Source organism: Canis lupus, chromosome 28, assembly GCF_003254725.2.
Source record: "Canis lupus dingo isolate Sandy chromosome 28, ASM325472v2, whole genome shotgun sequence".
In the NCBI taxonomy this organism is placed as follows: Eukaryota; Metazoa; Chordata; class Mammalia; order Carnivora; family Canidae; genus Canis; species Canis lupus.
In genome coordinates this window covers 10,298,803-10,315,672 of record NC_064270.1, presented here as the reverse complement: position 1 = coordinate 10,315,672, position 16,870 = coordinate 10,298,803, and the positions used below count along the sequence as shown (strand labels likewise).

General features: G+C 42.7%; 1 protein-coding gene across 16 annotated transcripts in view; it reads right to left on the bottom strand.

Annotated features, from left to right (window-relative positions):
- The window catches only part of LCOR (ligand dependent nuclear receptor corepressor), a 153,203-nt gene extending 147,285 nt beyond the window's left edge, over positions 1-5,918 (bottom strand). For 4 of the 16 annotated variants that reach the window (XM_025466767.3, XM_025466770.3, XM_049103507.1 and 1 more), the window contains exons 1-2: positions 5,162-5,304; positions 4,035-4,108 (exon numbers count right to left, since the gene is read on the bottom strand). Coding sequence is in view for 7 of the 16 variants with exons in the window: in XM_035707668.2 (XP_035563561.1) it covers positions 4,035-4,108; positions 4,403-4,491 (163 nt within the window). In the remaining 9 variants the exon portion in view is untranslated. Of the gene's footprint in view, positions 1-3,633; positions 3,699-4,034; positions 4,109-4,402; positions 4,590-5,157; positions 5,305-5,691 lie in introns of those variants that run through there. The other 12 variants (XM_025466771.3, XM_035707670.2, XM_049103506.1 and 9 more) reach the window with 10 other exon arrangements.
- Between the last annotated feature and the right edge of the window lie 10,952 nt (positions 5,919-16,870).

Below are 16,870 nucleotides of genomic sequence, written 5' to 3'. Positions count from 1 at the left end.
GAGCCAAAGGCAGGGACTCCAGGATCGCGCCCTGAGCCAAAGGCAGGCGTGCTAAACCGCTGAGCCACCCAGGGATCCCCTATATAATGACGTTTAAACAATGTAGTGAATAAACTAAAATTACTGAATTGTATATTGTAAAAGGGTGAATCTTAAAGTATGTAAATTATACCTCAATTGAAAAAAAGAAAAACTTCAGGGTACAAACCACCTTATTGGAATATTTCCTGCATACAAGAGACCTAAAATCAGCTAATAATTCACACTGGGATTATCCCCAAAACAATGTGCCATTGTAAGGAACAGTAAAAGGATTTTTTAAAATACTCGCAAATAGAGTAGAAGATAATTTGGAGAGTAGTGATGGTAAGGTTTTAACCTGAAATTACAGAACAACAGCTTTGTTTATTAACATCTAGCCAATATCCAGATTCCATACAACAGATGGGTAGACATAAAGAAATTAAGAATCAAAAGAGAAGTTCTGAGGCATATCAAAACAAATCAAACCCCTTTGCTGAGCTTCACAGCCAGCTTGCAAATCAGCAAAGAAAATCAATCTCATTATTTAACATATACCTGTATTTGCCACGAAAAATGCTTTTGGACTATGTTTGCAAATACCAAATGCAATCTTTAAGGATGAATATTTGGCAATACAAGAGATGTTTCAAGAATACATATACCACTGATTTTAGACAACTGCAAAAATAGGTTTTGTGCAATGTAATATAGTACAGCCTCCAAATGAGAAGAGACAATTTTGTATAACATCATTCCCGTGAAGGTGATTTAAAAAACAATTATGTGTCATTGCTGAGTTCCAAAATGAAATCTTCAAATAAAGGAAACATTCATCTCCTGAGCTAAGGAGTGAAATGCAATGTAAACCCCAAGGTGCCTAACAAAGAGACCCCACTTTTTAACCTGCATTGGAAAATCCTACAAGCTACCTTTGCAAACCTATCATCTATACATCCCCTACATGAATCACGGTCTCATCTCATTCTTTGCCACTTTTGCTTATTTGTTTTCTCTGGACAGGAGTGACTCTTCTGTATTCATCAAATAACGCTAAAATCTGCCACCTTCTTCATGAAGCCTTCCTACATCATTTCGAGAGATTTCTTTCACTTCTAAACACCCCTAGGACTTGCTTGCACCACAGTATGGCACATTTTGCCTTGTACTATTATTGAACACACTATATTTTCTCTAAGTACTAAAAGTTCCTGAAGATTAGGGTAGATTCCCCAATACTCTCATCTGCCCACAGCAGATTCAAAATTAAATGAAATCCTTACCTAAACCGCCTTTCATTCCTAAAAACAGCACTAATATAAGTAGCTAAGTAATTATGTGGGTGCTCAGAGATGGCAAGTCCCCACAGACACTGAACACCTAATTCTCACTCTGAAAAAAATTACAGGCCATCCAGTATAGCCCATAAGGCTAAATAAAAAAAAAAAGGAAAAAAAGAAAAAAGAAAGAAAGAAAGAAAGGAAAGAAAGAAAGAAAGAAAGAAAGAAAAGAAGAAAAGAAAAGAAAAGAAAAGAAAAAAGAAAAGAAAAGAAAAGAAAAGAAAAGAAAAGAAAAGAAAAGAAAAGAAGAGAAAGGAAGAAAAAAGGCATTATTCAGAGATTTCCTAGAATTGTTCTGGTTACCAGCACATCTGAGGGAATCAGGGCAATATGAAATAACTATGTAAAGTCAAAGAGACTTAACTCTGCTATCCTTTTCAGCCAAGCTAGAGCTAAGGTGAAATCAGCAAAACTTTCCCTACATTGAGAAGAGCTTTTTAAGAATACAGCAAGGATGAGGAGCAGCCAAGCAAAAGGTTACATCACACCAAGCAACATAGAGAACCTCAATCTTCTTGAAATATGGACTGCCATAGTCTCAGAGGACACCTTAATAATCACCTGGTTACCAAATATCCATCTTGATTGATCATAATCACTGTCTGAAACTGCTGACTCCAATTCATCTAAAATGTAATAATGGAAACACAAACACCTCCACAATCCTGATGCACCCACCACAAACCCCCCAAAATAAAAGAATTAGATTTTGGGAATAAATGAGAATTAAAAACGAATTCATTTTAAATCCAAAGACTGCTGTAAATTAAGTATCATTTAGAAACCAAATGACCCTCAAGTACTAAGATAATCAGTCAACAGAATCAAATAGAAGGTTAACTGTTCAGAACCAATCTCATTAAAATAAAACGAGGAATTATTTCGTCTGCTCGTGACAAACCACATAGCTGCCTTTTCCTTATATGAGAATCACTGCTAACCTTTATAAGAAAGTTAACACTACTATTGATTTACTTAGAACCCTTCTTAAAGAAATTACATATAATAAAAGAGAAAATATGAAACCCAATTGATTTTAGCTGTGAGACTATCAACTATGTATTACTCCTCTGCCCTCTGGACTTTAAATATCTCCTGAACTTTACCACCTTCAAAGTGGAAATTTGGAGTTAAAAGTATGCTTTAAGAAAACTGAGGACTAGATTAAACCCCCCCTACAAAAAAACAAATCAAAATTTGATATTAATATATTTACACAATTTTGCTGTCATTAAGAGAAAAGAAAAAATAAAATACAACCTTGTCAAGCAGCAATAAGTAACCACTAACACTAGCAATGACCGATAAAAAGGGGACCTGAGGCAGAAGGCAAGGTATTCAAAGCAAACAGAATAAGACCAACAACACATTAAAACCATCTAAACTAGAGTAACAGTAACTTAAGGAATCTACAGGGCTAAGTCAATTTCAAAATCTTTTAAAAACTAAAAAGCCCTACTGAAAAAAAAAAAAACCAATCATGAAAAAAAGAGAAATAAATACAAGAACTAAAAATTCTTCAAACTAATTTCACGATTTTATATTCATAATTCTGAAAACTCACTAATTTCACTCTTCTCAAAACCTACATGCCTTCATAAACTCTTTCATATGATGGTTATAATAAGTAATTCAAAATGAGCTTAATCTGATGTAACATTTTAGCAAATGTACTACAGATTTGAAAAAAATACAAGCAGAGACACAGTAAATGATAACCGATAACCAAAAGGCTTTTTGGAGAGCAGAGCTGGGCTTGGATTGGCAGGAGGGAAAATTTAAAATACGTCCACAAGTCAGCTTATATCAAAAAAAATTGATTCGTGCCTTTATTACTTACATAAGCATATTTTAAAAATGTACTTTTAACCTGTGGACAACCCAAGTGATATCAGATACCTTAAAGGGTTGCTGCCTATTTTAATTTTGATGTTACAGCCTAAACGTTTAACAAAATTCACATAGATCTTCATAATGAAACACTTCAGAAATGGAAAGGCTTATATTCTCTAGGTAAAGGTTACCTTATGTTTCACTTAAAGTTTCAGTTTTGCTTTTTAATCTATTACAGAAAACATCTCTTGTGGGACATTGTAAAGGGCATACCCTCCTGTCAAGCCAGAAAGCTCAAACACAAAGACACCGAGCTAACCAAGTGCTGTAATTCTTCCAAACTGAGCCTCTCCACACCCCCTCCACCCTTCCCCCCAACAGATATGTCTATTAAATCAGTGTCTGTTCTCCCCCTCGCACAACAAAGAGAACTTCTCACCGCATGAAATTGCCGCTGAATGGACACCAGAAAGCAGGATTTGCATAATTCCTTCCAACGAAACCCTGTCGGGAAGGAGGGGATGAGGGGCCCAAGCGTACGGATAGAATCTCCTAGATTCTGCTGGGGAAGACCTGGTTCCCAAGAGTATTCCCCACGGGGGGAGAAGGGGAAAAGGGGCTGGAATTCTGCGCCTCCCCGAAGACCGGCCTGCGGGACGGAGGAGCACGAGAAAGCATCTCCCCACGCAGCAGCAGCAGCAGCAGCAGCAGCAGCAGCAGCAGCAGCACCGCACCAAAGATGGGGAAATAACAATGCTGGGGGACAGGAGAGTCAGACACAAGGATGGACTGGGGCTAGGGGGCGGCGGGCGGAGCGGAGACACCACACGGGCCACTTACTTTTTGGAGGGGGGTTAAATATATGAGTTAAGCCCTTATGGTCCCGCCGGCCGCCGCACAGAGGGAAACGGGACCTTGGGAGAGAAAAACAGACAAAACACACAGTGTGAGAGGCGCAGCTCAGCCGCCCGGCCCCTCCCGGGGCGCCCCCGTCCACACTCCCTCCTGCCCGTGGGGAAAGGGCCAGCCGGGGCCCGGGAGGCTGGGGGACTCGGGCGGGGGGCGGCGAGGCTCTCGGCGAGGCGGCGGCTCCAGCAAATCCCTCGGGAGGGGACAAGAGCGACCCCCGCTCCGGCTTCTCGGTCGGACCCGGTTCCACCCCCTTCCTCCCCGCCGCGCACACACCGAACACAAATACACACACACACCGACCCGAGCGTCGAGGATTAACTCCCCGGCCGCCGCCGCCGCCGCCGCCGCCCGCAGAGGAAGTGCAGCCGCTGCCCCCCGCGGCCATGACACCCTACTTGGCTCGGTCAGGCGGACCCGGGGCCTGTGACAGCTCCGGCTCCCTCCGCCCCCATCTCCACCTCACGCCTCGCACACGCCCGAGCGCCGGGCGCCCGCCCGCCCGCCGCCGCCGCCGCCGCCGCCGCCGCCGCCGCCGCCGCGCGTGCACGCGGGGACCCGGGCGCGCGCCGCCGCCGCGCGTGGGGGAGGGGAGGGGAGGGGAGGCAGGCGCCCGCCGAGCGGAGGCGGCGGCCGAGCGCGCCCCCCACCACCCCCCGCCCCGGTGCCCGGCTCCGCAGCGCCCGAGGCGGCGTCCCCGGTCTAGTGGCAGCGCCGCGGGGCGAGCTTCCACAATAAGCCGGCGGCGGCGCCGGGCCGCCGGGCGGGGAGGAGGGGGGACGGGAGGGAAGGGGCACGCGCTCCCGCCCGAGAGCCCGCCCCGGGGAAGGCGCGCGGAGGGGAGGGGAGGGGAGGGGCCGGGGAGAGCCCGCCCGGAGGTCGCGCGCGCCCGCGCTCCGGGGGGTGGGGGAGGGGGACGCCCGAGCCAAAGAGGGAGGGCGGGCGGGCGGGCGGGCCGGGGCGGCAATTGCCCGTGCCCCGGCTCCCTCCCTCGTCCGGGGCAGCCGGTGGCGGGGCGGCCCAAGGGCCGGAGGCGGCCGGGGGAGGGTCTCACCTACACAGTGAATGAGCTTGTGGCGCCACGAGTCCAGTTCCTGCCGAAAGCCGCGTCTCTCAACGGAGCATTGCTGCCGCCTACACACCCTCGCCATCTTCTGCCGCCCGCCCGGCCCTGCCTCCGCCGCGGCCCCGCGCACGCCCAGCCGCGTCGCCCGGGGCCGCGCACGCACCCGAGGCCTGGGCGTCGCGCCTCCCGCCGGGGGCGGCGCGGGGGCAGGGCCGGCCTCACCTCGCCGTGGCCCCGGCGCGGTCGGCGGGGCGCTCGGGCGTGCGCTGGCGGCGAGCTCGGCGGACTGCGCGGCCGCCCGGCGTGCGGTGTCGGCGCCTGTGTGCGCCGCGGGCTCCCCCCTCCGCCCCGCCGCCCCGCCGCCGCCGCCGCCGCCGCCCCCGCCCCGCCGCCGCCCAGGGAGGCTCCTGCCCGGAGCAGCCGCTCGCGCCGCCCCCCGCGCGCCCCACGGCCGCCGCTGCCCTTCCTCTCCCTTCCCGGAACTTTTTGTCTCTCAAACGAGCCCCGTTTATCACTTCTAACCTGCCTATCGCCCGACACCAACTGTTGCGAGTTCCGCGGTAACCGCGTCTCTGAACTTCTCGGCCGCAGCTGCTCCTCTCGGGAACCTGTTTGAGAAGCCGAGTTCAGAGCAAATGCCCGGGGGCGCCGGGGCGGCTCAGGCCGCGACCGCGGGATCCGGAGTCGGGTCCCACATCGGCTCCCTGCACGGAGCCTGCTGCTCCCTCCGCCTAGGTCTCTCCTCTGCCTCCTTCTCTGTGTCTCATAAATAAATAAAATCTTAAAAAAAAAAAAAAAAAAAGGATAAATGCCCGGATGCCCGTGGAGGCACTGAGCCCCAGAGTTTTTATTAAAAACTGAAGCGGATCTCATTTATTAAGTCATCGAAAGACCTGGCCAATGTTTGCACACCCAGCAAAAACTGAATCAAGCGTTTTAAACAGAAAACTGAGAGGTTTCTACTAGCAAGGCTGAGCATAGGCGAGATTCTCCAGGTGGCACCTTCGAAACCTCTCCTGTGTGTGTAGAAAGAGGTTTAAGAAAATTGTGCCAAAATGAGAAGGGTATTTCAAAAAGAAAGTTAAATTAGCAATACTTAAAGCGGAGTGCTGGAAAGTGGCATAATTCCATATTTCTGGAGACACTCGAATATTTTCAATGATGAAAGGGATTTTTCAGGTGAAAACCTTAGGATAATTAAATCACCCTGCGCAGAGCACTACCTGTTCCGTTTAAACATTATTCTGATCTGAATGACCTGTTATTTGGGACAGAAAGAGAAAAGAGAAAATGGAACAAAAGGAGAAAGCGGCGGGGGGGGGGGGGGATGGGGGGTGCAGGGACAGAATACAAAAGCAAAAAAGGGGGGGAATAGGTCCCTCTTTACCAATAAACCCAGCACCCAGGATTTTTTTTTTTTACCTCTTCCCCATCTTTGGGGTTTAAGCTTAAAGACGGTGTATTCCTGCTTTTAGATATATAAATTTAATGTGAAGACTTAATTTTAATTACTGTAATAGGCAAAACAAAATCATTAAATACTTGCAGGCAAGAATCACATCGGTGTATTGATTTCTGTCTTTTCAACATAGCGGTCCTGATCTCAACTAGGCACTTGTGGAATGCCCTGTCTATCCATAAAGAGATGGAGTAGGTGGGCTCTTGAGTGGAACTGGTTTGCAATGTATGTAGAGAAAGGCACCTCTGCTCCCCAAATCTAACACCAATGATCGTTTCACAATTCTCAGAAGTCCACAATGTTTCGCCTGCTAAAGAGAACTGTCAAATGAACAAACTATTAAGTAAGGAAGTATTGAATTTCTGTGTACACAAAACTATCCTGAGTAGTGAAGGAAAACAAAAACATGAAATGAAAGATTGCTGAGGACACCCACCCTGCACATGTGATGGCGGGACATCTTCTGTCTTCAATCTGTTATTTTCTTTCCTTTACCACTAGGTGGTAGGTTTGAGTCTAAGTTGATTCGGTTTTTGGAGGAAGTATGCTTCATGAAGTTTCAAATAAATGAACAACATGTAACTATATACAATGAATTAATGAATGTATTTTCCAGTCACTCATATAATCTGCTTGAAATGATCAAGCCAAGCGTAATTCTCCCTCAACATAATTTCTTAAAGAGTCTCAGACATGTAGATTAAGAGGATCTTAGAGACTTCAGAGATTGACTCTAATTTGAGGTATGGAATTACAAGCCCAGACAAGTAAAGTGACTTGACCAAGGTTGCATAGCTGCTAGGTGGAAGGAAGGCAACACAAGCCAGAAGACAGATTTCCCAATTCCCAGTTCAATGCTATTTTTATTACTCCACTTTGAATTGCGATTTTTGCTTCACTTATTTTAAGTTATGAACCAATATATAGTTGACCTCTCACAAAGGCTTATTTGGAAGAAAGGATGAGGGGACAATAGTAATAACTATCATTTATTGAGTATCTACTATATATCTAACACTGCAACTTTCTTTTTTTTTTTTTAATTTTTTATTTATTTTTGATAGTCACAGAGAGAGAGAAAGGGGGGGGGGGGCAGAGACACAGGCAGAGGGAGAAGCAGGCTCCATGCACCGAGAGCCCGACGTGGGATTCGATCCCAGGTCTCCAGGATCGCGCCCTGGGCCAAAGGCAGGCGCCAAACCGCTGCGCCACCCAGGGATCCCTGCAACTTTATTTCATTCCATCGGAATAACTGCCAAAAAGGAGGTATTGTTTTTACCTACTTTTTACATTTTCCAGATTAGAGATTCAAGATTCAGAGGAGTTAAGTCCAAAGTCACAAAGTTACCAAATGCCAAAACCAGAATTCTAAGATCTCTCTGACTCCAAAACCCTCTAATTGTCGTGCAAGTAGAAGCAGGACTCTGCATGCAGAGGATTCATTTAATTCCATGTGAGAGGTTATATTCCATTGCACAGCTAAGCAGTTTGACAAAATTGTCGAGCTCCCATCATGTATCAGGCAGTGTCCTAGGCACTTAGGATACCTAGATATCTAAGACATAAGTTCTAACCCTTAACTCTTTTACCTACCCTGGAATAGAATCTTAGCAGCAAGTTCTTTACCATTCTGGGGAGCATCGAGCAATACCACACAGTGGTAAGAGTAGAATCTGAAGATGCAGAGAGATTGATTAGAATCTTCGTTCCATCCCTTAGAACCTGTGTGGTCTTGACAGATTAACTTCTCTGGTCATCAGTTTCCTCATGTGACAAAGAGGATAATAGTGTACAAGATGGAGGTTGTGTGAAGATGAAATGAAACAATCAAGCACAGTGGCTGGCACATTGTTAGCACGAAAGGACTATCAATTCCCATGATTTGGCTCCTGTCTGCTCATCCAGTCTGCAGGGTGACAAGAAACCAAGATGCTTGTACAGTTTGGGCTGAATATGTAACAGCATGAAGAAATAGTAACAATGACCTTGGCCTTTGAAAACAATGGTCCCTGAGTCATATTCTATAGTTCTTGCAATGGGTAGATGATAGGGAAAAATGGAACACAGAAAATGACTATCAGAGAGTAGGGGTAGCCTCTGTGAACCATAGGACTGGTTGGTCAGCATTATATTAAGCTTGCGTCTGGTCTGATTAGAGGTGGCATGTAATATGGGAAAGGACGTCAGAGAAATGGGAGAATGAAATGGATTGCAACCTTTTTAAGAAACAAGTCTCCTAATGAGAGACCTGTTAAAAAACATGGTCAACTTCTCATGAATTCCCATAACACTTTTAAAAGCACTTTTCATGGATTAGGTCTTTTACTCCTCACAACAACCCAATCAAGCATCCCCTGCAGGGATCCCTGGGTGGCGCAGCGGTTTGGCGCCTGCCTTTGGCCCAGGGCGCGATCCTGGAGACCCGGGATCAAATCCCACGTCGGGCTCCCGATGCATGGAGCCTGCTTCTCCCTCTGCCTGTGTCTCTCTCTCTCTCTCTCTCTCTCTCTCTCTCTCTCTCTGTGACTATCATAAATAAATAAAAATTAAAAAAAAAAAAAGAAAGAAAGAAAGCATCCCCTTCAGAGCACAGAGAGGTTAAGTAATTTGCCTGACTATGGGTTATGGTAGATTTGGATTCAAACCCAGGCAATCTGGGGCACCTGAGTGGCTCAGTCAGTTAAGCTGCTGCATTCTGCTCAGGTCATGATCCCAGGGTCCTGGGATTGAGCCCTGCATCTGACTCCCTGCTCAGGAAGTCTGCTTCTCCCTCTGCCCCCCACCCCCCACTCATGCTCTCTTTCTCTCAAATTAATCAATTAATTAATTTTTTTAAAGGCCCAGGCAATCTAGCTGCAGAGCCAGCTCTTTAATCTTCACATTATTTTGCTTCCGGTACTACAGGGAAAATGGGAGCTAGAGTGAGAGGTAAGACCTAGTGGGTTGAAGGAAAGCCCTGACACTGGTGGAGCTGCTCCTGCAGTAGCTCTTCTCACTTAGTAAAAGACTTTCAAAGTTCCTCTCTTTTTCAGTCTGCCTGTGTATACAGAAAACTTTATGGCTTTATGTTATGTGTGTGTGACACTTTTTTCTTTTAAAGTTGTATTGACCCTGGGACACCTGGGTGGCTCAGAGGTTGAGCGTCTGCTTTCGGCTCAGGGCGTGGTCTCGGAATCCGGGATGGAGTCTCACATCGGGCTCCTTCCTGGAGCTTGCTTCTCCCTCTGCCTGTGTCTCTCATGTATAAAAAATAAATAAATAAAATGTTTTGAGATATATTTCACATGCTATAAAATTTACCTGTCAGTGGTTTTTAGTATATTTACAGAGTTGTGCAACCATCACCACAATCACTATTAGAACATTTTCATCAGCCCCAAGGAAACTCCATTTTAGCAGTTACTTCCCATTCCTTCCTCTCCTCAAACCCCGGCAACAACTAATCTAATTTTCTTCTTCTGGAGATTTCAGGTAAATGGAATCATACAACTGGTAGTCTTTTGTGACTGGTTGCTTTCATTGAGCACAATGTTTTCAGGGTTCATCTACATTGTAGTATGTATCAACACATATTTCCTTTTTATTGCCAAATAATATTTCATCATATGGATATACAGCATTTTGTTTATCCATTCCAATTGATGGATACTTGATTGATTTCACTTTTTGGCTATTATATGTAATGCTAGAATGAATACTTGTAAACAACTTTTTTTTTAAAGATTTTATTTATTTATTCATGAGAGACACACAGAGAGAGGCAGCGACATAGGCAGAGGGAGAAGCAGGTTCCATGCGAGGAGCCCAATGTGGGACTCAATCTGCGGGCTCTGGGATCATGCCCTGAGCCAAAGACAGACACTCAACTGCTGAGCCACCCAGGGGTTCCTGTAAACACATTTTTGTGTGGACATGTTTTCATGTTTATTTTAAATACAAATATGCATATGTATCCTATTTTGAAATAGTTTCAAATTATAGAAAAGTTGCAAGAACTCCTATATTCCCTTCTCACAGATTCCTCAGTTGTTAACATCTTACCACACCTGCTTTTGCTATGTATCTACATATATGATTTTGTTCTTGTTGAGTCTTTTTATGAACAGTCTGATAGAAGCCTACAGACTTGGCTCCTGTCACCCCTAAATAACCACTGTGAATGTCCATAAATTAGAGACACTCTCCTTCATAACCATCATATAACCCTCCATCACATCAGGAGATCCACATTGATACATACCGACCCCATTAAAATTTCACTCTCTCTTAACAACGATGTATCTTTTCCTTTTCTTGTCCAGAATCCCATTCAGGAAGTTACACTGAATTTAATTGCCTGTATTCTCAGTCTCTTTGATTTGGATACAATTCCTCAGGCTTCCCTTGTTATCGTTGTTGTTGTTGTTGCTGTTGTTGTTTTTAACCATGACAAATCTAAAAAGAACAGGCCTCTCATTCTGTAGGATGATCCTCAACTGGGTCTATGCAGTGTTTCTCATGACTAGACTCAGGCTGTACATTTTGACAAGAAAACCACAGAAATGAAGCCGAGTTCTCTGTGCATCTCATCAAGGGCTCATGATGTCAACTTTTCACACAAATATGATGAGAATTTTGCTCATCTGGTCAAGTGGTTTTCTCCACCATAAAATCAACATTGTTTCCTTTGTACTTGATAAATATTTTGTAGGGAGATATTCTGAGATTATGCCAATGTCCTGCTCTACCCACCAGCCTTAACATCCATGAAACATTGCCTGAATCACTTACCAGAATGATGATGGTCAAAAGGTGATTTTCTTACTTCATCATTTCTTCTGGATTTACTAATTTACATTCTAATATAAGAAAGAATTTTTCAACTTCCCCATTTTACTCATTTATTCATTAATAAATGAATTGTTATGGACTCATCATTTCCTTCATTCAGTGGGTTGTAATGTATTGCTGTAGTTATTTTCATTGTCCTAGATTTGGCCAGTGGGAGTCACTTCAAGCTGACTTTTTTTATCCTGTTGGCATACCTCCATCATTCTACAAACAATTTCCTTACTTTCTGGTACAGCTAAATGTTCTAGGCTCATCCTGTATTTTTCCTGCCTCAGCTCTAGAATAAGCCAAAGCTCAGAGCTCATAATGGCTACTTTGGGTGAAGGATAGTATTTAGAAATCAAGATTTGGGCTCAGTATGTGCATTCCTACTGGAGTGTCACAGGCTACTAGATCTTAGCAGTCAAAGCTAGGAAATATATGTATGCATATACATAATGTATATATACACATATGCATATATTTATTTCTCTTTCTATATCTATCTCTAAATATACTTAATCATGAGTTACACTGATGCATTTGATTCCAATCCAGCATCTCTGAATACTTGCAAGCCTTTCCCTGCTATACATCTATAAATCCCCTTTTGATAGTGAGAAATCAGATTCCCCTATTTTTTTATATTGACTTCAGTATACTTATTTGCTTGATTCCTACTGTATTTTACAATCTCCTGACCACACTGGCTGCCTCCTTGGCCTGCAACCTCCAGAAACCTTTCTCAAGAGTGTCATCTTCCAGCTACCCAAATGTCATCTCATGGCACACCACCATCCAGGGGATGTCAATTCTCTCCAAGTTGAATGTGATACATTCTGTGCCATTCTAACCAAAATTCCAAAAGGACCTCAAAAAACTTTCCAAAATTTATAAAGAAAAATAAAGATCCATGAATAATTATGATGTCAGTTTTGAAAAAAAAGAGCAGGGGCTCAGTCGATTAAGTGTCCGACTTGATTTCCACTCGGGTCATGATCTCAGGGTCAGAGAATCAACCCTCACACGGGGTTCTGCATTGGACGTGGATTCTTCTTAAGATTCTCTCTTTCCAGGCACCTGGGTGGCTCAGTCAGTTAAGCCTCAGCCTTTGGCTCAGGTCATGATCCCAGGGTCCTGGGACGGAGCCCCACGTGGAGCTCTCTGCTCAGTGGGGAGCCTGCTTCTTCCCCTCCCTCTGGCTGCTGCTCCCCTTGCTTGTGCTCTGTCAAATAAATTAACAAAATCTTTAAAAAAAAAATTCTCCCTCTGCCCCTGTCTCCTCCCCACATGTGTGTGTTTTCTCTAACAGCAACAACAAACTTTTTTTAAAAAAGAAAAAGAACAGCAAAGAAGAATTTGTTAGACATGGAAATGTGCAGCCTAGATCCTCCTTCAAAGAACTCAATCTGACTTGTAAGGAGTGTGATCACTACATAGCCTCCAGCTGTCAGCTGCTTCAGGGTTAGCCTCAGCTGCTGGGAGCTATCTTGCCCAAGGTCACCTCTTTCTGGGGCTGCCAAGATATGGTGACTAAGGGCTAGCAGGCTAGAGCCTGGTCATTTCTGCCTGATGCTGGACACTGTGACAGCTAACATTTGTTCCAAAGTATTTCACTGGGTTGGCTGAGGCTTTGTTGAGCTGCACTAGTTTGATTACTTTATCTGACCAATTCTACTCCACACCCCGAATTCCCTTTTACAAATGCTAATCCCTATTAAACCTTTTGCATCCCAGAATCCACCTCCAATTCTGCTCCAGGGAATTTGACATGTAACAAGGAGAGATTCACTTTACTAGATATTATAAGGCCACAGTAATAAAATTACTATGGTGCTAACATAGGAAAAGGGAGATGATAGAAAATAGTATCTTTGTGGCCACTAATGTTAAGAAAAATTTTAAGTTTGAGAAAATTTTCCTAAATGATGGTGGAATTAAGTAACTAAGATATAGTTCTCAGAGGTTGTAGGGATAAAACTTAAATATCTTTAGCATTATTTTTTTATTTTCTTTAAGGAGTAAGTGAGCCTTTTTTTCTATAAGCCATCAGAATCATATACTATTTTAATCTTTATGCTGATCTATTTACCTGAACACATGTTCATCTGGATCTCAGGAAAAAAAAACAAACAGTTCACCACTATCTTTGTTAGGTGACTCTAGGGGGAAAAAAAGTATAAGCAGAAAGGAGTTATTTATAACTAGATAGCAAATGAAGGTTGTTTCCATGGAAAATTTGTTTCAATTTTTAAGCCTGAAAAGGTATAAAATGCATCTGAGTTAGCAAAATGAAAGTGTTTAAAGCTAAAGAAGTCTTCAAAGAAAAGTTTAATTAAGAAAAAGAAAGTTTGGTAAAATCACAGAAAGTTACCTAAATATTCTTGCTGAGCTTTGGCAAAATGTACATTTCAAAATTTGTATATGACACTCTTCCCATTTAACAAAGATGTTCCCTCATTACTGAGCAGCCACTCTAATCTGTGTCGTGTCATCTTTGAAAGATTGGTTATACCGAGCCTGCTATGTACCAGCTACCCAAATGACTAGATGACTTGTTCTGGTCAATGAACTGATTGTGAGCAGAAGTGAGACACATGACTTCCAGGCCAGGTTATTTTCATGGGTCTGGAGATGCAGGTGCACAGTCATTAGAGATTTAAATGATCTTCAAGGATGGAAGCAGAACAGACAGAGCCAGGTATAGAATTCACATCTACTCAGTCCTTATACAATGGTTTTTCAATATTGGCCTCCAAGAGTAATAGATATGATACATGATAACACTTATAACACTAGGTTGTTATAAGAAATAGTTTCAAAAAAATAAAAAATAAAAAATAAAAAATAAATTAAAAAAAAAAGAAATAGTTTCATCATGTAGGTGAATCTCAATTTCTGGCAGATAATACAGTAATTATTACTACAAAAAAAAAAAAGCCACAATACAGATTTCTTTTTTTTTTTTTTTTTAGACTTTTATTTATTTATTTGACAGAGAGAGAAGAGAGCACAAGCAGGCGGAATGGTGGGCAGAGGAGGGAGAAGCAAGCTCCCTGCTGAGCAGGAATGGATGTGGGGCTTAATCCCAGGACCCTGGGATCATGACCTGAGCAGAAGGCAACTGCTTAACTGACTGAGCCACCCAGGTGCCCCTAAATTTCTTAAATACCTATCATTTTTAGGGGAAAAAAAATCAGAGTAACTTGTATTAATTTGTGGAATAATGACACTATTTATTGAGTGAGGACTCCTAGTCTTGAGCTAAGCACTTTACCTACCTTATTTTATTTCATACTTAAAACAATTCTACAGGGATCCCTGGGTGGCGCAGCGGTTTGGCGCCTGCCTTTGGCCCAGGGCGCGATCCTGGAGACCCGGGATCGAATCCCACATCGGGCTCCCGGTGCATGGAGCCTGCTTCTCCCTCTGCCTGTGTCTCTGCCTCTCTCCTCTCTCTCTCTCTCTCTCTCTCTCTCTCTCTCTGTGTGTGTGACTATCATAAATAAATAAAAAAATTAAAAAAAAAAAACAATTCTACAAAATAGGTACTATTTTTAAATCTTCTTTCAGAGATGAGAAAAATAAAAAGCACAGAGTTTAAATATCTTACTCAAATTCATACAGCAGGTAGATAGAAAAATTTGAACTCAAGAGAGTCTAGTAATTTGGTTTTTATTTTTTTCACTGTAGTGTCTCACAGATGAGGGTAAATGCTACTATGTCTTTGTATGTAATTAAAAGCCAAATTTCCTTTTTATTTTGTCTATATCAACTTAAACATCATGTTACTGATATTTAACAAATGTTTACCCGCTAAGTCTTTGTAGTCCTACAGCATTTAATTGGGATTGTTGTTTCTTCAGAGCATAAAGGCTCCTGGGCTAATACAGTTATTCTTGAGAGACAATAAGAGCATTAGCATATATTTAATAATTCCACTAACCAATCCACACTCTTTTTAAAAAAAATCTTGCTAATATTCTTTTATTTGTGATTTCTCATAAGTTTAAGCTCTGTCATTTGTCACGAAAGCCATGTTATGCTGAATGTATTATACAATTACATATGCTTATGACTTATTATTTTGCCTGCAGCACCAGGCCTGTAATTTCTTCTCAAGTGTTGTCTTATTGATCTAATAACAGTTCTTTCCAAATCAATTGAAATGCAGAAGTAACAAATTCCAAACATACACTGTAGAAGACTTGAAATACTGTAGATAAACTGGTACGCATAAAACAAAGGACATGTTCAAGGAACCGTTCAAGGACTATTTGTAGAATGGATGACATTTCACATTCAGAGAAAGAGAATAAGTATACTCAAGTGATGAATGACATCTTGATCTTTTCCACACATTCACTTAAAAAAAAAAAAAAGAAAATATAATCTCCACTAGTTGCTTGCAGCTGATGTTACCTTAGCATAAAGTCCCCATTATAACTCTTCTTGAAAATTACTCTGTAACATCTCTCTGAAAGCTTTTATTCTTTCAGTCAGATTCTTCTTGACAGATGCTCTCCGATGCAGTGTTAATGATGCCAATAAACTCCAGGTATTCCAAACAGGTAGTGATGTTGCTGCACAAATGTTCTTTCTTATTGTGTGACACTTTGGATTCTGGCAAACACTATTGGCCAGTTCTTGGAGCTATCACACCTTTTAGAAACATTAGGACCATCGTCATTATACTTTTGAAGTTTGTTGGACATCTTTGATAATGCTTTATGACCTTCAACAAGTCACTGATTTTTCTGGCCCTCATTTTCTACTTCTTTGAGAAAGTTGGACTAAGTATTCCCAACTTTCCTTAGAGCTTGAGTTGCCTTAAGTTAACAGAATTCATTAATGTTACATGCTTGAAAGTTTCAAACATTTTACATTTATAGATTTTAATAGAATACTACAGTATATAAAAAAGAATCACAAAATTTTGTGGTACACACCATAGCATTATGTAAAATCAGTAGACTCAACTTTGGGTAAATCCACACATCCTAATTTGATATAATTAATATTATAGTAACTGATATTTGTTCTTCATATATGTGCTTTGCATTCAGAGTTTAAGACATTAGGAGTTTTCTAGGAAGGAGACAGTACATGTAGGAAATTTATGCCTACCTTTTGATAAAAGCAAAATTCAAAATTTGGTACATACCTTACAGACTTCTAGTCTTCATAAGTCTTCATTTGACCCCTGAAATATCCATGTCTTCCTACAATCCCATATATATACCAAAATCTCTTGCTGTTCCCTGCACTGGGATCTTCTGCCCCAGGGCCAATCCTGGACTCTTAGCCTCCAACTATAGTCAGCAAATGTCCTCAGGGCGAACATATCTATAGATCCTCAGTGTCATTCAGTACTCCTTCTAAGGCCATCAACTGTTACCTATTTTGGTTCAGTCTCCCACTACTAGTAGATAC